Source organism: Enhydra lutris, unplaced genomic scaffold (assembly GCF_002288905.1).
Source record: "Enhydra lutris kenyoni isolate GAN:26980312 unplaced genomic scaffold, ASM228890v2 scaffoldscaffold16, whole genome shotgun sequence".
NCBI lineage: Eukaryota > Metazoa > Chordata > Mammalia > Carnivora > Mustelidae > Enhydra > Enhydra lutris.
The window spans coordinates 21070563-21093828 of record NW_019154100.1 but is presented as its reverse complement, the minus strand read 5'-3'; the positions used below and the strand labels follow the sequence as shown (position 1 = coordinate 21093828).

Below are 23266 nucleotides of genomic sequence, written 5' to 3'. Positions count from 1 at the left end.
GGGATTGTCTTGAATATTAGCCCTTTGCTTTTCTATATAAATTTTAAAGTAGCTTAAGAAGTTATAAACACATACATATACATAAAATGTCTTGATTTCTCTTAGAACTGCCTTGAATGTATAGAAGAACTTAAGGAAGAATTTCTAGTTTTGTGAATGTTTGTCTTCCAATCACCAATGAGGAATTTCCTATTTATTGAAGTTGCAGCTTACTATTCTTTTTTGTTATCCTTGGAATTTTCACCAATTATTTTTTTTAATAGGATCAATAATACATTCTAGTTTTGCTTGTTGGTATTAATCCAGAGTCTAAGCATTTTTCAGTGAAGTGCTGATACATATTTTAGGATATTTAGTCCAGCATCCCACCAGAAGTAGAGGATCTATGTAGAGTATTATTAAATGCAGTTTTCTATTCTTTTTAAAGATTTCATTTATTTATTTGGGAGACAGAACAGGTAAGAGAAAGAGCATGAGCATGGGGAGGGGTAGAGGGAGAGAAAGAATCAGATTCCCTGCTGAGCAGAGAGCCCAAGGTGCAGGACTTGATCCCCGGACTCCTGGGATCATGATCTGAGCCTAAGGGAGACATTTAACCAACTGAGCTGACCCAGGCACACTGCAGTTTTCTATTTAAGTATGTGTGAATACTTTAAGTTTAGTTTCTCTGCCAACCTGTATATACATGCTTATAAACATTATTTATTTATTTATTTATTTTGTAGGTGGAAAAATGATAACCAATAAAAGATCCCAGTTTTGGTTAGGAGGAATCTCACAAAGTAAGTCTGAAGGAAATTTGTTTGACATGGAAGCTCAAAAATCCTCAAGAAATTTCCATGTTACAGGTACGGGAATCTATAACTTGTAATTTTTTAATTCAGCATCGATAATTATTGGAAGCTTACCTCTGAAAAGAGCTACAGAAGATTAAAAGAATTATAAAATTATCATGCAAATACTTACACTATCGTTAAAAAATGAGCAAAATGAAATAGCACAGTCAGCAGATTATATAAATCTTCTGAGAAGGCAAAAATTCATTATTAAGTGAATGATATATGCAGTAAATATAATAAATTTGGGGGTAAATGAGATCTCTAGAGGTTGAACTGGGCTAAAAAATTTTCATGAAAAGTGAAAGAATTGAACTGATCCTCAGAGGAAAGGTAAGTTTGAAGAGAGTTAGATGAAACCAGATTGAAAGAAACATGAAAATAAGAGAAATACAACTTTTATTTTTCAAATGCACATTCTGATTTTTAATGTGTGATGCTTAAAACCCATTTCAATTAAGATATAGCTCTCTGTGTATTAAACAAAAAAGTCTGACAGTTTACTTGGATTCACTTTTCAATTTTGGCTGGCCAGTTGGGCTTTTGTTTTCATGAAAGCTGTACCAGTTTCACCAAGGCCACAGAATCACCAATATTTATTGAGAAATGACCAAGTATGAATTGCTAAACATTTAAAAATGACTAATACTTGTGAGATATATAGAAATTCCTTATGGTTCATATGTAAATATTTTCATGTGTTGCCAATTCTTAAAAATATTCACTTTCCGAAGTAATAACATGTTTTCACTTCATAGCGGTAAGCCTATTCTTTGTCATTTTAAACTGGGAAAAGCTCAATGAATTCCTTCAAATAGTAAATCTAAAGGTGATCTATTTTTCAATGTTCATTTTCATGAAATGTTTTTCATGAAAAAATTTCAACGTTATTAAAACTTACCAGAGCAAAGCTACAGGAAATAATCTAAGAAATACATTACTGTCTAATTTGGCATATTGTTTTTTTTAATTCCTTTGGCTATTAACAGATGCATTTGATTTTTTTACATGGGGACTATTATAAAAGAAAAACATTAAATGAATATTCTAGATATAATGAGACTGACTATTCAGTGTTTAGAAAAAATTGGATAGTTGACTGAATTATTTTGTTTGTTCAGAGGTTTTCTTCTATGAAAATGAAACATAAAACGATAAGGCATACGCGTATGTAGTTTGGGTGATTTTCAAGGAAATGTGTTCAAATGATTATTATCTAAATTTTTGAACATTTATTTGTAAATCACAGTGTTTTAAGAAAAAGTAACATTAAACATAGTCAAAATATACTGGCAGAACATTTTCTCTTTCCTCATAACATGAAAATTTGAGCAAATTTAACATTAATTTTGTAGGAGCTATTAGACTGGAGATCAAAAAGCAACATAAAAAGCATTGAATTTTTAAGCTATAATAATAATTAGTTGGTTGTATCTCAGGATGCCACCTCACTTTTGTTTTGCTTTGTTTTTGTCTAAATAACAAGAATCTACAGACCCAGGATTTCTTCTCCATTGGCCGGATCCTTTCACATGTCAGGGCAATAAGGCTTCCGAGGTTACAAATCCATTCTGGAATGACCTGTCTGCTTCTAACCCGTTTTTGGATGACATAACTCAGCTAAGAAATAACCAGAAGAGAGAGAATATTTCCATCTTGAAGGAAGATCCTTTTCTTTTTTTTAGAGAAACAGAAACTGGAAATTCTTTTGATTCCTCTGGTGATGAACTAGATGTGCATCAGTTACTCAGGCAGTCTTCCTCACGGACATCTGCAAGATCTAAAAGTGTTTCAGAACTTTTGGACATTTTAGATGACACAGCACATGCCCATCAGAATATACATAACTCTGGCCAGATACTAGAACAAGACTTAGAATGGCTTCAGAATGATAGAGAGGCTTATAAAATGGCTTGGTTAAGTCGACGCCAGCTGGCCCGTTCCTGCCTGGATTTGAATATAATTAATCAGAGTCCGGGATGGGCCCAAACACAAGTAGCAGAGACGGTGATAGTTTGCAAAGTAAGCCACCAAGGAGGGTCAGTACAATTACCTGAATCAGGTATCACTGTTCATGTGCCCCAAGGCCATGTAGCCGTGGGAGAATTCCAAGAGGTGTCTCTTAGGGCATTTCTTGAACCTCCACAAATGCTTAACCATGATCTTTCATGCACTGTAAGCCCACTGTTGGAAATCACATTAGGCAACCTAAATACAATGAAAGCCGTTTTGCTGGAGATGAAAATAGGGGCTGAAGTGAGAAAGGATCCTTTCAGCCAAGTCATGACAGAAATGGTGTGTTTACACAGCCCTGGTAAAGAAGGCCCTTTCAAAGTGTTAAACAACTGCTATATTTATAAAGACATCATCCAAGTCAAGTTAATAGACTTGAGCCAGGTGACATACCTCGTGGTTGCTGCACAAATTAAAGCTATTCAGTCACCAGCTGCCACCATTTGGGATTGTATCCACAAAACCACCTCCATTGGAATTTATGGGCCCAGATATATTCATCCCAGTTTCACTGTTATTTTCACAGTTTGTGGACATTGTTATATGCCAGGAAAGCTTACAATCTCTGATATTAAGAAGGGTGGAAAAAACACATCTCCAGTTGTGTTTCAGCTCTGGGGGAAGCATTCGTTCTTACTTGACAAGCCACAAGATTTAAGTATTTCTGTTTTTTCATGTGATCCTGATTTTGAAGTAAAGGCAGAAAGAGAAAGGAAAGAAATTAAACAAAAGCAGTTGCTCTCAGGTGAAGTAGTTCATCAGCAGTTTTTATTTTCCTTAGCTGACTCCAGAGAAATGCACATATTTGTTTTCCGTGTTCAGGTGGAGCCTCCCAATGGTAGAGCAGTTACACAGTTCTTTGTCACTACACCTGATCCAGCTCCCAATCTTAAAAGGCTCTCAAATCGGTTAGGCGATTTGCAGGAAGAGAAGAAAATCAAGTCTGCTCCGTTATTGCCAGCAGTGTGTGTGAAATACCCCACATTTCAAGATAAAAAAATGAACTTTACCAACTATGGGATAACTGTGAAGACAGTGCTAAGACAAAAAAAGATTGACTACTTACTTGAGTATTTCAAAGGGGACACAGTAGCTCTTATTGGAGAGGGTAAGGTAAAAGCCATTGGGCAGTCCAAAGTGAAAGAATGGTATGTGGGAGTCCTGAGAGGTAAGGTTGGGCTTGTACATTGCAAAAATGTCAAGGTGATTGAAAAAGAACAAGTAATATCTATGTCCAATAATGTTTTCACAACCAGAAATCTTCTCGAACAAATTACTCTACCCTTTAAAAAACTGACTTACATCTACTCAGTTGTATTGACTTCAGTGTCAGAAAAAGTTTATGATTGGAAAGTTTTAGCTGAAGTCTTGGGTTACTCACATCTGGCACTAGAAGACTTTGACCAAACACAAGCTGACAAAGAATCAGAAAAAGTTTCCTATATTGTAAAGAAGTTAAAGGAAGATTGCCATGCAGATAAAAATACCAGGAAGTTTCTTTATGAACTTATTGTGGTGAGTATTGCTTGTTCACAGTATTGTTCACTGTAGAGAATTTTATTAACTTGGGAATATTTATAGAAACATATGAGAGAAGTTAAAAAATTCTCAGCAGTTTCAAATAAACTAAAGTTACTTTATAGTAAATATAGATATTTTCTTACAAGATCATATAATTGATTTCTTAGTTTTAAAATTCAAGTGTGATTTTTCCCAGAAACTAGGCTCCCGAGGATCATCTTTCAAACGAAGATTAAAGTTCTATTTGTGCTAGAATATAGCAGTTAAGAGATCTCTTCTCTTCCTCTCTCAAGTAGTTGAATAGCTCTTAAAATATCAGAGCAGCTCCAATAACATGAAAATAAATAAAGGCAAATAGTCAGGGCCCCTGGGTGACTCACCTCGGTTAAGCATCAGACTCTTGGTTTTGGCTCAGGTCATGATCTCGGGGTTTTGAGATTGAGCCCCTGTGAGATTGAACCTGGAGTCTGCTTGTCTTTCTCCCTCTGCTCGTGGCCCCTGCTCGTACTTTTCTAGGGTGACTGAGTGGTTCAGTTGGTTAAGTTTCTGATTCTTGATTTCAGATCAGGTCATGATCTTAGGGTCCTAGGATTGAGCCCCCTGTTGGGTTCTGTGCTCTGTGTGGAATCTGCTTGAGATTCTCTCTTTCCCTCTCACTCTGCTCCTCCCCCCTGCTCTCTAGAACTCTCCCTAAAAATAAATAAATAAGTCTTAAAAAAAAAAAAAAAAAGCCAACCGAAACAAGATTAATTAACTTGTGCATTCTTATAGGTCCACTATTTAGTGTTTTTTTTTTAATTTGCAATATTTTGCTTTTAAAACATATTGTCAAAATTTAAAAACCCATATTATCAATGTCTTCACTTTATCAGCTTAATATTCTTCTCATGTGTGTGATGCATCACAACTCAAAAAGTGATATTGCTAACTTTCTTCTTAATCTTCACGTTTTAATAGAACTTTCAGGATCTTTTTTTTTTCCACCATAGCATTTACCTCAGTGTAAGGCTCAGTGGAGAGCTATAAAGAAGCTAAAGAACTGGTTTGCCTTTAAAGTGGAAATACAGTATTTTGTAAAAGTAAAGAGAAAAACCAAAAGTATATTCCTAAAAGTGGCTATAATATGAGTGTATAAATAATAATAATAATAGCTAACAATGCTGTAGGGTTCTGTATGTGTTTGACCCTGTGTTGAACTCTCCATACACCTCTCTCACTTAGCCAACAACTCTTTGGAGTAAGTGTAGGAGCTTCATCTTACCAACAGACTCTTGGAAGGCTGGGAAACTTGCCCAAGATCCCACAGTTGGTTAGCATCAGAGACAAGGTTTGAGACCTTTTTGGTTCCAAAGTCACCCTTAAACTACTCCACTTTCCTAAAACAGTTATGAATGTGTGTGTGTGGTGTGGTGTAGAAGCTTGTGTGACTTATGTGTATTGGTGTGTAGTTAATACTGTTGTAACTGTGCAAGGCCAGTGCCCTGTGAGAGATGGGTAGGATTACCCAGGCAAGTTCACAGAGAGGAGGACAGCTCTCCTCCAGGTACATGTGGAGGAGAGAGATTTCTGGAGAAGAATTTACTATGAGACACTAACAATAATTTAACAAGAAATTGTATATATAAAACATTTTCTTTTCTTTATTATTTTTATGATTCTACAGTGATACTGACGGGGTTAAATTTTCCAAGCCCCAGTATCCAGTGTTTTATGACGGTGTGCTGGGTTCTCCACCGAGGAATTCAGAGTCATTGGCTGATCTACCTGCTTGAAGCTGCATGTGCCTTTTATAGCAGCTCATTACCTCTCATTATCTCTGCATTAGCTCATGTTCAGCATGGACTCATGAAGCCTTGATTTGAAACTTGCTTTCTTTGTTCTCTTAGTGACAAAAAAAAAAAGGGTTATTTTGGTCAAATGGCTTGGAAATTTTAGCCTAATCATATCTGCTCTATATTGGTGTATACTAATTAAGTGAGTAGTTTGGTAACTAACTGAACAGTGCTGATGGAGAACTCACTCAAGGAAGTAGTTCCTAAAAACTCATACCACACAGGGGCGCCTGGGTGGCTCAGTGGGTTAAGCCGCTGTCTTCGGCTCAGGTCATGATCTCAGGGTCCTGGGATCGAGTCCCGCATCGGGCTCTCTGCTCGGCAGGGAGCCTGCTTCCCTCTCTCTCTCTCTCTGCCTGCTTCTCTGCCTACTTGTGATCTCTGTCAAATAAATAAATAAAATCTTAAAAAAAAAAAAATCTCATACCACACCTCAGTGAAGGCTTCAAGATTTCTATGGAAGGGGCCTGGGCCTGGTTATCTGACCAGAAGATGATGGAGCGTGGGGTATAGAGGCCATCTCTTGAAACTTTATCTGCATAATAAGTATGTGTTTTTCTTGAGTTATGTATTAATTTGGAGAGCTGGAAGGGAACTAATAAAGACTGTGGATTCAAAAAACCCTCAGACATATCTAGACATTGAGACTGGTTGTCCTCATATACTTGATACTTGACATTTCCTAAAAGCACTTGGATATCTGATTCAATTTTCCTAAAGATTGTAGGCATCTAGAGAAGGTGGTATTACCACTGTATCCATTTTAAAAATCATTAAACAGTGATATTTTGTGATTTATCTAAAGCCCTATACTTTGTGGTATTAGATTTTAAATTCAGATTGTGTAACTCCAAGTGCAGATTTCTTTTCCTTAAATCAAGAAACTAGATAGAATAAGCATTGCTAAAACCATTCCACGATTTACTTAAAGCACCTTCCAGGGCCTCCTGGCTCAGTGCTGCTTTTTTCCTGAGATCATAACTCCTCACCGTAAATTTATGGACCAATACGGTCAATGTATAAAAACCATGGTGGTCTTTCTAATGCTTCCAGAGCCATGAATATTCTATGGACTTTACTAGTTGCCTTACTTGGTCACTCATTTTTACATATTGTTTCATAGTGATGGATAAAGCTTTTTAGTGCTGTTAAATGACAAGGCGCTACCACACATGTTTCTTTGCTTGTTTGAACAGGGAAGAGCTATAGATAGGTCTAATTCCATGTTTTAAAAATATATTCATGGCAAAGGGAAACTCATAGATTTGTTTGAAATATGCATGGTAATTGACAAAGCTCAGATGCCTTACTAAGGAGGGAAGGGACGGGAAGGGAAGGGAAGATTTTCTGGTGGGTTTCCATTTGCATCGTTGAGGACTAAGTGTTTTATCTTTAACACGTTGTGGTTCTATTTAACACAGTTAAACTGGTGCTGAAGGGAGATGGTTAATTTTCTGAAGTCATAAATATCTACAGCTTTGTTCAAAGTTGTAGGAGTAACTCATTTTTGTGCAAGAGGCATTATTCTGGGGAGTTTTAAATCACATTTTGATGGAAAGTAGAGTAATATTTACCAGCACCAGTGTGCTTATTCTTTAGAGAAATCCTGTAGCCAATTCTCTGGTAAGGAAAGGAATTACTTTTTTTTGCAGAGTGAATAATCATCCCTGGGTTGATAAATTATAGACTGCTAGAACCTCAGGGTATCTTTGTAAGTGTCTAGTTCAACTTCTTCCTTTTCCAATTAGGATATTAAGACACATATTAGTTGAGTGGTTTACCCAAGGCCCTATAATTAGTCACTGATTTGGGCTTAAATCTCCCCTAATTTTGGTCTAGTCATATCCTCTGTACTTTGCTGATTGGATTTGCTTAAAAGTAAATCAGCTTTTTGAATTTTAGAAACCTCAAATATACATGTGGTGAGAAAGATGATGCCAGTTTCTAGAAAATATAATGAAATTTTTTACTTATAGGAGAAAGCCCAAATTAGTCGATTTTAACTATGATATGTAATTGTTGCTGCAGGCTCTGCTGAAGATGGATTGCCAAGGGTTAGTAGCACATCTCATCCAAGAGGCTGCTATTCTGACTTCAGCTGTCAAGCTTGGAAAAGGCTGGAGGGAACTAGCTGAAAAGTTAGTACAACTCACAAAGCAACAGATGGAAGCATATGAAATTCCTCACAGAGGAAAAGCTGGAGATGTTGCTGCTGAGGTAAGATTTCTCTTTGTCTAATCAAATAATAAAAATTACAGATCAAGTAAATCAAATGTAATCAAGTCTACACCACATACATGGATTAAATGAGGGAATGTCTAGAGGATCCACTAACTGAAGTCACTGCCCCCATAACCATTAACATTATCTGAAATATACACACATCACTCTTCAAAGGCATCAAGAACCTTTAAAATACATTGATGTTTCTTCTATTGGATTGCATATTAACATGGTCTTTGCTCAAATAATTGTACCAAATTGGATAGCTAGTCAGTCAGTAAGCAGGGCTATAAGAACTCTAGGCAGAAACAGATAAACTTTGAAGGGAGGAAATGGGGCCAAATCGGAACAAAGGCATTGTTCAGAACAATAAGCATTTATCAGCCTTAGTCACAGAACTAGTCATTTGTAATAAATAATGTTTAGTGACAAGCATTAAGGAAGTGGATGGTGTGGGGTTACTGGTAATGAGAGCTAGAAACATCTAAGAGCTTCCTTACCTCTTTCACAATTTTGTATACAGCAAGAGCTATAGACATCAAATACAGAAGAACAACACTTCCTGCAAAGTAAATATTCACCATGCAACTATTTTTATTAATATTAAAACAAATGTATATTGGTGGACCTAATTAGGTAAATATTTTCTCTATTTATCATAAAGAAAGTGAGTCCATTTTTATTGACTTAAATGGAAGTATTCCAGTGATGATCACATATAAAATGTTCTTTATTTTCTCACATGAGTGAAAGCATTTCCAGGATATTTCAGTTAAGGAAAGGTGGTCTTGGATTAGATGATGACTTGGTAGGAGGCAGAAGCCATGTTCCCCATTTCCTATTTGGGCATAGAGCTGGGTTTTAATTTCTTGAGAAAATTTTCTTATTTTGAAACAAAACAACTATGCCAGCTGGATAAGCAGAACAAGACAACCTTTCCATGAAGCTTGAAGAGTCAAATCAAGTCAGTTGAATTCCAGCAGCTGCAGTAGAAGCTTCAGGGTTCCTGGAGCCTGGCTCTCCAGCAAGGACTCCCATAAACAGACTCTTTAGCCAAGAGCATCCAAGACCTATTTCCCCCTTATAGATTACATCCCCTTTACAGACTACATTTATCTTTGTACACTGAAAAGGACATTACAACCTCCAAATGAGTTTTTAGTGTATGAGCTAAAAGACAGCAAACCTTTAATAAGGAGAAAAAAAAAAGACAACATTATGAGGGATATACTATTCTGATATTTAAATGAAATTGATTAAAAAGCTGTCTAATTGAGATACCACCACCTAACAGAATGGCCAAAATCCAGAACACTAATGACACTGAATGCTGTCGAGAATGTGGAACAAGAGGAACCCTCATTCATTGCTGGTGGAATGCAAAATGGTAATGGCCACTTTGGAAGACCCTTTGGCTGTTTCTTACAAACAAAACATACCCCCTTACCATACGATCACTCAGTCACAGCCCTTGGTAGTTATCCAAAAGAGTTGAAAACTTTTGTCCACACAAGTCTGTAGGTATATGGGTAAATAGACTGGTGCACCTATCGCTTCTCGGCCTTTTGGCTAAGATCAAGTGTGATATACTGGTGCATCTAAACAATGGAATATTATTCAGTACTAAAAAGGAATGAACTACCAAACCGTGAAAAGACATGGAAGAACTTTAAATGCATATTACTAAGTGAAAGAAGCCAATCTGAAAAAAAACGTTTACACTGTATGATACCAAATATATGACATTCTGGAAAAGACAAAACTATGGAGACAGCAAAGAGATCAGTGGTTGCCAGGTGTCAGGAGGGAGAAATGAATAGGCAGAGCACAGAAATTATACTAAGTGAAAATACTCAATATAATATCATAATGATGGATATATGTCATTATACATTTGTCTAAACCCAAAGCATATAAACCACCACAAGTGAACCCAGGGTGAATTGTGGACTTCAGGCAATTATAATGTATCACTGTAGATTCATCAACTGTAACAAATGTACCCCTCAGGTGGAGGCTGCTGATAATGGGGTAGGCTATGCATGTGTATGAGTGGGATATACATGGAAAATCTCTATACTTTCCTCTCAATTTTGCTGTGAACCTAAAACTACTTTAAAAATGATTCATTTTTAAAAAGTTGCCTAGTTGAAAGCCAGACTTTTTTTCTTAGTAAGGCTTTGTTTTAAAAAAAGGTTTTCTTGAGAATTATTTACCAGAGAGTTGCTTACTCTCTCAGGTTTCTTAAACATCTAACTTCTCTCTAACTGTGATTGTTTTTATTTTGTCTTCCCCCAAATCTTGACGGAAGCCAACAAACAGCCTACTTTTCCATTATTCACTTTTGCACAGTCCAAATCACAAATGACTAAGTCTATGTCTGAGTTTGATAAAATGCTCAGAAGCAGGAAGGGAAGTTCCTAGATGTCTTTCTAGAGGTTATCATTCAACTAACTGTGGCAAGGCTAACAATCATCACTCTGATCTGTGTTATTAAATGCTTAGAAAATTATGCATGGTATATCCCAACTTATGGGAGTCTTTACCTGTTAGGCCACTTAAACCAAAGGGTAAATGTATGCTAATTTTTAACAGCTGTACAATTATTTTTCTCTCAGGAAGGAGCTTATTTTTAAATATGATCAGTTTACAAGTCAAGAAATGATTTCAAAACACGCTGATATTAGTTCTGGGTAGAGTGTGCAGAGGGAGGGAACCAGCATCGGGGCAGGGAGATAATGAGGCCTGGTGGTTCCCATGCGGCTTCCGTTTCCTTTATCTCACTTCCTCAGAGGGCACACTTCCCAGCAATTCCTCTCTATGTGTGCCAATGTCTACAATCGGGCTCTTTCACCCACTTTACTTCTTCTTCAATTTCTCCCTTTTCCTTTTGTTCTATTTTTATTCTATCTCAAAGACAGTTATCTGGCACTTACTGTGGGCCAGACACTGCTCCAAGAGCATCACAAAAATTAATCCTTATTTAATCCTCTCAACAAAAACTTTGGGGGCAGATACTAATACTATCTAAGATGCAGAGAGGCTAAGTAACTTGTTTAAGCATATAGAGCTAGGAACTCTTAGAACCAGGTTTGGAGCATAGACTTTGGCTTTGGGGCCCTTGTACTTTAACGATTATACTCTTCCCACCCACACCAAATCCATCATGGTGGCTGAGTGGCAGGGCCAGATGTAGTCAGGACTGTGGGGGTTAAAGGACTCATTTCACTTTTTCTTTTTCTTTTTCTTTTTTCAAGCCGTCATATGATACTACCAAAATTTGCCTTTACATTTTCATTAAACTTCAATCCAATTAAAGAATAGAGATTATTAGTAGTATGTCAGATTTTCCTTGAGTACTTTTGCTTATTTCTCATTCTTTTATGAGGTGAAAAAGAAAAGCTTCTCTCTGGGGGCGCCTGGGTGGTTTAGTTGCTTGGGTGTCTGCCTTCAGCTCAGGTCATGATCCCAGAGACCTACGATTTGAGTCCCACCTAGGCTCTGTGCTCAGCAGGGGGCCTGCTTCTCTCTCTCCGTCTGCTACCCTGCTTGCTTCTGCTTTCTCTCTCTCTCTCTCTCTCCCTGTCAAATAAATAAATAAAATATTTTTTAAAAATAGTGAAAAAAGAGAACCTTCTCTCTGGAGACTTCTGAGAATGTCACTTTTAAACTATCTCCCTTAGTTGTAAAAAATGTTACTCAACTTTTCTAGTGAAATTTCATTTTCTACGTAAAAGCAAAGCAACAAAACTTGGAATCTGATTCTGAGGGAAATATGTTTGTCAGAGTATTTCTTTTGAAAAGAAAATACATTTATGCTATACAGAGGTGTTTAATCATTGCCAAGGTTCTCCTGTGAAAGTTGATGAAAATTCATTGGAGTTTTTCTGAAGATATTTAGAGCTTTAACTCAAAAAATAAAATCAACAAAATACTAGAAAAATAGCCTATTTAAAGAAAATTGGATTTTACAAGAGGAAATGCTGGGGATGTCAGAGCTAAGATATTCTCTGGCCTAAATTGCATACTCTTTACCTATCCTTCTGGGGATTAATAGTATATATGACACATTTCTTAGCAACTGTCTTCCATTGGCACCTGCCTAACAATAAAGGATATGCTCTTTCCATCTCATTCGATAAGAGCAGTTATTTACCAAGGACACTAAAACATCACTTCTTCTTATCAAATTACCTTCTACCCCACTGGGCTCCACCTCAGCCACCGACACAAATAAGCCTGTCAAGGCTGATTTCTTATCTGACCTGCCAGAATGGGCCGCCCTAACTATGGAAGCCTGAGGAAGTCAGCATTGCTAATTGGAATTTATTCTCATACCAGAAACTACTCACCTATAGAGTTATGACTGGCACTGTGTATTTATAAGTCTTTTTGTAGTCAACACTCAATCAGTGAGGATCTGATTTTCTGTTTTATCTTCTAGCTAGAACTTTGTCCCTCCTCATTTTTGACTGGCAGCTATAGTGCTCCAAGCACTTTATTGTAGGTCTAGATTTAAAATGACAAAGTAGTTATTCCTCAAACAGCTAATTTTATTTATTTTTATAGATGAATAAAAATTCTATATGGAATTCTTCCTACTTATTTAGTATATTTCCTCTGAATCCTTACTCTCAGTACTTAATTCATCTGTACACTTAACACATTTACTAGGACTATCAGTTCTTAACACTGGAGCATTAGGAGCTACAAAAATCACAAACAGAATGAAATATGTGACTTTTTTTCTCTCTAAGCCAAATTTTATTTGGCCTGGGAATTGAGATAAACTTTTATTTATTATTTATTTTTTTTAAGAGAGGGAGAGAGGGAGTGAAGGGCAGAGGAAGAGGGAGAGAGAATATTAAGCAGGTTCCATGCCCAGCACAGAGCCAGATGTGGGGCTCAATCGTACGACTCTGAGATCATGACCTTAGCCAAAATCAAGGGTCAGTTGCTTAAATGACTGAGTCACCCAGACACCTCAATATTTGAGGTGTTTTATTTTAAAGAGGCATATGTTTTTTTTAATGTTTTTTTTTTTATTTATTAATTTGACAGACAGAGATAAAAGTAGGCAGAGAGGCAGACAGCGAGAGAGAGAGGGGGAAGCAGGCTCCCCGCTGAGCAGAGAGCCCGATGCAGGGCTCGATCCCAGGACCCTGGGATCATGACCTGAGCCGAAGGAAGAGGCTTAACCCACTAAGCCACCCAGGCGCCCCAAGAGGCATATGATTTGATGCTGAAATAAATGAAAATGAAAATAGTAATAGTTGTTGCAATTTATTGCATGTTTACTGTGTGTCAGCTAATCATTATGAGCATTTTCTTTACTGTATCCCATTTATTTTAATAGACTTTGTAAAGAAGCCATTCTAACTATTGACTTTTCACAATATGCTGAAAGTGAATGCATTTATGTAAATTATCCAGAATTACATGGTTATTAAGTATAGAACTGGGATCCAGACCCAGATATGTTTTACACACAGTCCTATCCACTCTGCACAATAGCTGATAATTCCTTTCAGAATTAACTAAATGAAAGAAGATCAAAGTGGGAAAAAGCTGTCAGCAGACACATCCTAGTCCTAAAGGATGGGTAGGATTTGAATAATGGGAAAGGATTGGAAGGGGATTTCAGTGTTTCTGGATACCAATGACTTCTAGAGACTACTGAGGAGAATATGCAGACTGGAGGGAGATACATTTTAGTAATTATTGGAAGATATGGGTGGAAATATTGGTCAGAGCGACATATATTTGAAGCCGATAGAGTCTTTAATGACTGCCAGAGCAAGTGGTTAAGATTCCTGGTCTGGATTCCTTGTCCAACTGTATCATCTATTAGCCCTAAGAACTTCAGCAAGTTACTGGACTCTTCTAGAAGTATTTTTTTTTATTGTAAAATGAGGTAAAAAATACTATCTTGCTCATCAGATATTTGGAGGAGTATATGAAACAATATATATGAAATATTTGGAACAACAATTTGCCCTTTGCAATAACTAAATATATATTATCTATTATTTTGACTAAGAGGTGAATTTGACAACTGTGTGATGCTGAGTGATTTTAGAAAAGGAAATAAAGTATAGTGAGTTTTTAGTAATATGGCTGAGAGTAACTGTAGAAAGAATATAGGTAAGGGAAGGGTGCCTGGGTGGCTCAGCGGGTTAAGCCTCTGCCTTCGCCTCAGGTCGTAATCTCAGGGTCCTGGGATCGAGTCCTGCACTGGGCTCTCTGTTTGGCAGGGAGCCTGCTTCCTCCTCTCTCTCTCTCTCTGCCTGCCTCTCGCCTACTTGTGATCCCTTTCCGTCAAATAAATAAATAAAATCTTAAAAAAAAAAGAAAGAATATAGGTAAGGTAAAAGTCAGCAATGATTTCAAGGTTCTCTTCTGAGAAACTGGCAGAATGATAATGCATGGGAACAAATGACAAAAAAAAAATCTTGGCTGGTCAGCTTTTTTTTTTTTTTTTTCCTTAACCAGTTTAACAACATTTAATTTTCCTTGGAAAATATCTCTTGCAAAAGATGAAAGGCATGTCCTTGAACTCTTACGATTTTCTGGCTCACACAGCAAGTCCTGGATTCTGCTTACAGGGATGTGGCACTGTCCCCTTCTAACCTTGATACCTAAGTGTGTGGTTTGATAGGTTTTTACAGAAAGAGATACATTTATAATTTCTTAAAAAATGGGAAAGTGTTATGTGGAAATTCATCTACCAGTGATAAAATGTGTAGAATAATTGCTTAATTCTGCATTCTTTGTGCTAGGTATTTGGCACAGTGACATAATATTTTGATTATCATAGTCTATTTTGTACAATACTATAATGCTTGTTGCTGCCATCTTTAATTTCAAAAGATACTCCATTTTTTGAAAATGAAATAAAGAAAAAAATCACATCATAGTGGAATTTATTACCATATGTGTATGATCTTTGGTTTAATTCTACCTTATATGTCTTATTACACACTGAAAATCAAGTAGAAATAATAATCATATTAATAAATATTAGTTAAATATTATAAAGATATCTTAAAATGAATTTAGAGACATCAATATTTGATTTAGATTTTAGATTTTTTTTTAGATTTTTTTTTATTAAGGTTTATTTTGAGGGATCACAAACAACAAGGAATTTTGGATAACCAGAGTCCAGCTAACATGTGAATCAGCATTTAACATTGAATACATTAAGATGTAAATCTGCTTAACATTGAAATATTTCCGTGGCTATACTTTAATGAAATGACCCTGGATTTATAGCTAGGTGACCTGACTCATCTTCCTGGTTAGTGAGTTAGTGACATAGTGAGAATGGCTTGTCCAGTAGGTTCTCCTGAGATGTTAGACTGTTCTGAGTAGATACACTGGCAAGGAGTGTGTCCTCTGTTTTCCTGTGGCTTATGTTTAATCCCTGATGATTCAGGTGGTTATTCCTAGACAAAATGGAGCTGGATGTATGCAAAGAGACTTTTCTAAGAGAATCTTACATCAAGTTTTAACCTAGTACCATCTCCCTTCTGAAGAAATAGGGACCCCTGTGATATGTTAGCCTCCTTTCTTTCTGAAGATAATCGTAGCCTCATTTTCAACAATATTTAGGTAGTTACCAAGTACAGGTGATAGAATGCCCACTTGAATATTATAGATGATGTACTGAATATTGTTATTCATGCAATAATCATTAATAAGGCAAATTTGCCTTAATACTTCTTCAGCTAATTATACTTAAAATGAAACATTGCTCCTAGAGTTTTATGAGGAAAGTAGGTGGGTTATGAATCTTTTAATGTGGCAAAATGTAATTATCCAAATGTAGTTAACCAATTGCATTCTTTATGCTATTCATGTTTTACAAGCTAAAAAAAGACATAGAATGCTGTGCTCAGATCTGAATTGCTTTTATTCATGTTGCATTTCATTATCTAGAGCGTTATCTAATGAGTCTTATTGGCTTCTGGGACCAAGCTCTCTAAATTTGGAAAACTATTCTTTAAATCTCTATTCCTGTTTCATTTCTTTTAACATCTCACTACTTCTTTTATTGTTCTTTTACCCTTTTCTTTGTCCTTTAATACCTGGAAGATAAACCAAAGATATAATTCTTTTACACAAATGCCAGGACTTTGGAAACTACTAACCTTCACTAGGTTAAATGCTTACTGATGCTGCTGCTGCTTACAGAGGGAGATCAAAACACACCTCCGAGAAATTAACAGCTCCAAGCTTTTCTCAGCCTCGTGTTTCCTAGTCAAAGATGTACCCATAACATCAGGAAGTTAACCTTCAAAAAAATCTAAGAGTGAGGGAGTTAGAGTGAGGCCTGTATGTCCAGTAACTGTAACAGTGATGAGAAAGCTGTGAGAATTTGTTTTGTGGTTAAGAAAAATTCAGCAAAAACAAACTCTCAGGAGCATGCTCACCTTTTGATTTGTTTAAGCATTAGTGCCGAGATTTGGCATATCATCCCTTAAATCATAACACTGAACACAAGCGGGAGAATTATTTCAGCAGAAGAGCTATTTCTTTCTTTTTTTTTTTTAAATTTTATTTTTTTATAAACATATAATATATTTTTATCCCCAGGGGTACAGGTCTGTGAATCGCCAGGTTTACACACTTCACAGCACACACCATAGCACATACCCTCCCCAATGTCCATAACCCCACCCCCCCAACCCCCCTCCCCCCATCAACCCTCAGTTTGTTTTGTGAGATTAAGAGTCACTTATGGTTTGTCTCCCTCCCAATCCCATCTTGTTTCATTTACTCTTCTCCTACCCCCTTAACCCCCCATGTTGCATCTCCTCTCCCTCATATCAGGGAGATCATATGATAGTTGTCTTTCTCTGATTGACTTATTTCGCTAAGCATGATACCCTCTAGTTCCATCCACGTCGTCGCAAATGGCAAGATTTCATTTCTTTGGATGGCTGCATAGTATTCCATTGTGTATATATACCACATCTTCTTTATCCATTCGTCTGTTGATGGACATCTAGGTTCTTTCCATAGTTTGGCTATTGTAGACATTGCTGCTATAAACATTCGGGTGCACGTGCCCCTTCGGATCACTCAGAAGAGCTATTTCAAACAGCTGAAGAGATATAAGATAACATAAACCTGGAAGAGATCTAAGCAGTCCACAGTCACTTCCAGCTTTTGGAGGACTTAGGTCATCCTGGAAAGAAAATTGTTTATTCTACTTATTTAATTCATTCAAACATTTCCAGAAAAAAGTAACTTCATTTTCTCTTTAATGATTACAAAGCTAAAAATACTTTGTGGCTTTTAATGTGTATTTTTGGACACAGTTTCATGAAGTCTGTAGTTAATGTATGCAAGTTTTCCCTTTTGTCTTTGCCGTCGATAGCACGTGTTCACTTGCTGAATAAGGAACGTAGAATGGCATAGAAAGAAGTGCCGAAGAAATAAAAGTGTAAATATTTAAGGACTTGAGTCAAATATCACATAGCTATGCCACAAAGGACAGCTCATTACTTATTGCATTGATGGAAGTTGGATTTTTGTCATGCTTTGTAAGGCATGGTGTAAAAACTAACACTGATGATTGTGACCTCTCCATGTGGTGTCACTGAACTTGCAGTTGGGAGGTTATGTGAACAACAGGCTCTAAGAAGCTGCTGTGAGCTGAACGTCTTTTCTGGGATGCTATCACTCCTTGACTTTTTTGCACCATAAAGTACCCTACTTCATTTTCTATTACTCTGACACCAGGTTCTCTCCATCTTTTTATTGCTTCTATTTCTTATTTGTGATCCCTAACTGTAGACTTAATTGAGGGTTAAATTTTCCATCCCTTCATTTTCTTCCCTGGCATTTTCCTCCATTCATGCTTTCATCATCACTTTAACTCTTGGCTGCTCCCTGGAGATTGTATCTCTAGTCTAATGTCTTACTGAAGCTAGAGATACTCCCTCCTTCACCTCATATGCAGTAAGGCTAAAGCTAGATTCCTAATCTTTCTCTTATCCCCAAATTACCCATTCATATCCTATTAAAAAGTGTTAAATGCAAACTATACGTCAGACATTTCAGGAGGTGCTTTGGACATAAACCTGGAAATTATTATCTATATTTTATAGAGTGCAAAATACAAAGCTCAGATACTTGGATTAATTTACTCAAATTGACCCATCCAACAGGGAATGTAACTCAGAGGTCAACCCAGAACTCTGACACCAAAACCTGTCTTTCTTTCTATTATACCATAAAGCTTCTCAATCAATGGAACTATCATTTTTTATTACACGAAATGAAAATATGAAAGTAATTTTTTGAGTTTTTCTTAACTGTTAGTAGTGACCAAATCCTGTCTAATCATACATTGGGCCAGTGTTTGCACAAATATCTCTCTCCCCTCTATGCTAAGAGCTTCTAAAATCCAGCCATGCCATACTCATCATTTTATTCCTTTCTGTAACAAAATTCTTTGTAGTGGTAGCTGCTCAAAATTTCTTGATTTAATAAGTGATATAATTAATTAATGAACAACAATGCATTTTGAATATATTCATTGTGTTTGTGCTACAATAGTCTTTCTCTGTTATCTCTATTGAGAGCCATGAATGATGTTTTATGTAGCAGATCAGATTTACACTAAAGGGATATTCAGGTTTAGTTTGCTGCAAATAGAAACAAAAGTGGAATGCAATATATACTTGTTGTAGCATAAATCATGAAATTTACCACTGCCCTAGTGTTTTCAGCCCAGAGTTGTTGTACCCATTTCTATGTAGCTTATGGATTAGACTCCAGAGACTCCCCAGTGAGTTAAAGCAATATGCCTCCTTGCTTTTCTGACTGATTCAGAGTAGTCCTAGGAAGTCCTTTTACACTTTCAGATGTCTTAATTAGGGTCCAGGCTCAGAAAGCACTCCAAATTTCTCTGAATTGAAAGAGCTGACTGAAATGTTCTTTTGTTAAAATTGCCAAATGTGAGAACATTATATGGCTCTCTGCATAAGTGAGTATATAACTGTATCATTGGACTTCTGAATCTGTAGTTTCCAATTCCTGCACCACCTGGGCACCTTTCCTGCTTCAGACAACACCCAGGGATGCATGATTGAATATGCCTCAGGGCTTTTCTATTCGTAGCGACCCTCCCTGCTGCAGCAAGCTGTGTGATGCAGAGTTTGCAGAGTTTTTCTGCCGGGGAAGGCAGTGTAGCCATTTTGGCTGCCTCTATGAAGTTACTCTGACTCTGCACACAGAAGAGTGCACAACGTGAAAATTACCCACTGTGATTCTTTAAGAGACATCTGTTTTTTTTGTGATATATGCCATCATCTTGCTACCAAAATGTTCCCAGTTGCTATTTATTTATTTATTTATTTTTTAATTTTATTTATTTATTTGTCAGAGAGAGTGAGCACAGGCAGACAGAGTGGCAGGCAGAGGCAGAGGGAGAAGCAGGCTCCCCGCTGAGCAAGGAGCCTGATGTGGGACTCGATCCCAGGATGCTGGGATCATGACCTGAGCCGAAGGCAGCCGCTTAACCAACTGAGCCACCCAGGCGTCCCCCAGTTGCTATTTATTATAAAATATCTTCAAATGCATCTTTTTTTTTTTTATCATTCACTTCCTAAAGGATTTAGCATAAAATCTTAAAAGACTTTGGCTATAAACGTCATTATTTTAAACAACATCTGACAACTTGAAAAATAATGTGCCAACTAGTTGAGCATCAAGGAATTTTAAATGAATACAACATAGAATACAGGTTTCAAAGCTTTTGCAGAGGGTTAGTATATATTGACTACAAATTAATCTGCTTGTTTAGTGCATCTTTGCCTCTGAGCAGTGACAGACAAGATTGAATCTGCCACACAAAAAAAAGGCTCTGTTATATGCCTCAACTCATTTTCCATTGCTGAGCTATTCGTGGTAACCAGTAATTGGAAGGTTTGGTTTCAAAGTGAGTGTTCAGAAAAATAGATGAAAGAACACCTCATTCACAGTCTATCAGTGATGAAAGATACAGTTCTTTATAAGCCTGATTGGAGAGGGTAAATCTTATGTAAAAAATCTGAGACCATTTGGAATGATGCGCTGTGACCACCTGGACATGGTATAACTTTGGTAATCATTCTCCATTTGGTACCTTGCAGAGTCTAGCTTCATTGAGAGAGGTGAAGCTATGACTATTTGTGGTTTCTCAGGAATGCCAATTTGGACAAATAACATCAAACTGTCTTTTGGGTTCAATGCCTAGCCTCTTATGTAGGTTGAATTGAAATACAACAAAACTCCTTATTTAGGTCTTTCATTCTTTTAATTTCAATTGTAGAGTATATGAGGCTATCAAAGCAGGGTAAAAAATTATATCCCAAGGCCCTTCTTCATGTGATATTACTGTTAATGGAGCCTCTATTTTAAGAGAGCAGCTCTGCATAATATCGAGCTCATAGTCTGTGTTCCTGCTTTTTACAAGTGATAAAATCACAAATGAATGAGTTTAGTGAACCCAAATAAAGCTTATATTACAAATATTCCAATTATAAGTGCATGGTTCATTTTTTCATTTTCTTAGAGAAAATTTATTTTAAACTGATTGTGTTTCTGTGTGTGTGTGTGTGTGTGTGTGTGTGTGTTCTACAGTTTGTCTTGTTTGTTCAGCCTTTGTCTTTATTCTCCCTGAGCCTGGTTGCCTTGGTTACCATTACATACATGCTTGAACATGAAGTTCCTCTTTGACGTACATTTATTTCTATGGAAACAATGATGTCATTGGCACGGGTAGGTGCTCAGGGAAAGGATAAATAAGTATTCAATATTGATCTTTCTTTTGGTCATTAAGTGATTCATTAAATTATTTTCTTTTTAATTAGAGAACTGTATTTTTGCTTTCCTTTTGACTTGATCATGAAGGTACATTTTTCCTTGTTTATAGACATGCTCAAATAAAATGACTTACTTAAAGAATTAAATACACCGTATAGTTCCTTCTCTGATATGTGGTGTCATAAAGCTCACCGCAGATACTATTACAATAAAAGAGTCATTACTTTTATCTTAAAAGGCTCTCAGAGAGTGAGAAATTTATCTTGGTAACATCTCAATGTTATCAAAAAATTGTGCAAGGACTTTTATATTCAGATCAAGGTAATATACAATGTTTAGATGATGGATCAAGAAAAAAAAGGGCCCTACTTATAGTCATTATTTTAAAAACCTCTAGGTTTAGAAACACAGGGATATACGAGGGAAGTGACTTACTAAAACATTTTTCATGACATTAAGTAAATCCACACATAATTGGTATTCCATTTTTTTTTAATGTCAGGCTTTTAAAACTTCTTTTTTAAAAAGCATCTATTTTCTTCTCTGCTTTACTTCCACCCTACTCCAGTCTAATTTTTTTTTTCTTTGTAGATGATGTGGAAACCTGCCTATGATTTTCTCTATACTTGGGGTGCTCACTATGGAAACAGCTACAGAGACGTGTTACAAGATCTTCAATCAGCTTTGGACAGAATGAAAAACCCTGTGACCAAACAGTGGCGAGACTTAACTGGAGCTTTAGTACTAATATATTCCTTAGAGTTTTTGAGAGCAACTGCATTCTCAACTTCTGACGAAGTATAAAAATGAAGGGTATGTTCTGGGGAGGAAGGAAGAATGGTGGGGGAAAATGAGTGTGTGTGTGTGTGTATGTGCGCATGCGCGCGCGTGTGTGAAAGAATCTCAGAAAAGTATTACTTATTTTTTTCAAGTTTGAAAAAGTATGTTTTCCCTGGTGAAAGCACAGCAGAACACAAAATTCAAAGATAGGTTTTATAATCAAATATGTATTTTTATATATGTTTCAAATACAAACATTAAGCTGTTCTGTTGTTGCGAAGGAAAATAAAGCCCTCTGTCACTTTCAAAGTTATTTTTCATTTATTTAAGTTAAAACAAATGACTGTTAGCATAATTACACAGATACCTAGATAAACTAGAGGCTCCCAGGGTAAACACTGGAGTTTTACCAGTAGGCAGGTCAAGAGAGAGGAGAAGCAAACACATACTCTGTGGACAGGCACAGGGCTATAACCTTTCTATATTTGATCTCTTTATTTAATTTCTCAGTGGAGTGTGCTAACATTCTTCCCATTTTTTATCTGAAGAGACTAAGGACTAGAGAGGACACTCAGGGCTATTTGGCAATGTGAAGTAAGTTTTCTGTCTGCAAAACCTGGTTTTATTTATCTTTCTAAAAAACATAGTACATAGCAAAATAGTAAAAATTAAAAGTGCATATTAAAACTTATAGGGACAGGGTAGCTACTTCATTTTAAGGGAAGCTTGCTGTATTTTTCCACCATCTTTTGAAAGACTGCCAGAAGGAAATATGATTTATCCTCAGAAATCTATTGTCTGTATCCACGGACTGTAGTTTTCACCATCTTTTTCCAGCATTTTGGGACAGAGCTAATCCTGCCAAACTTGGACTTTTTTTCAGGATCATAGTGTGGAGTAGTTCTTTAAATCTCAGGGACTTTTATCGGGAAGAATTAGTTTTTAGGAAACTGATTTATCACTGTTGAATGTAGCAGTCTTAACCACCAAAAACACTGATATCTCTGTGTGTGAATGCTCATATAAACATGCGTGTGTGTGTGTGTGTGTGTGTGTGTGTGTGTGTGTGTGTGTGTTTACCAGAGCATTTCATAAAGCTTTTGGAAAACAGAGACTACCCAGGAATTTAGGCCAGTACAAATGCTAACTGCTGGTAGAGTTCACAAAAAGATGTTTTGTGCTTACTCATATGTTAAATCCTTTGGCCATCTGCCAGCATTGATGTGTTTTGGACAGTCATTC

The 23266-nt window shown here is 36.6% G+C and overlaps 1 protein-coding gene across 1 annotated transcript; it reads left to right on the top strand.

The window, feature by feature from the left end:
• The first annotated feature begins 733 nt into the window (after positions 1-733).
• Positions 734-22048, top strand: LOC111147443 (MACC1, MET transcriptional regulator). Its single transcript, XM_022503453.1, has 4 exons — positions 734-848; positions 2323-4364; positions 8231-8419; positions 21836-22048. Exons 1-4 carry the CDS (start codon positions 734-736, stop codon positions 22046-22048), a joined length of 2559 nt encoding a protein of 852 aa, XP_022359161.1.
• The last annotated feature ends 1218 nt before the right edge of the window (positions 22049-23266 follow it).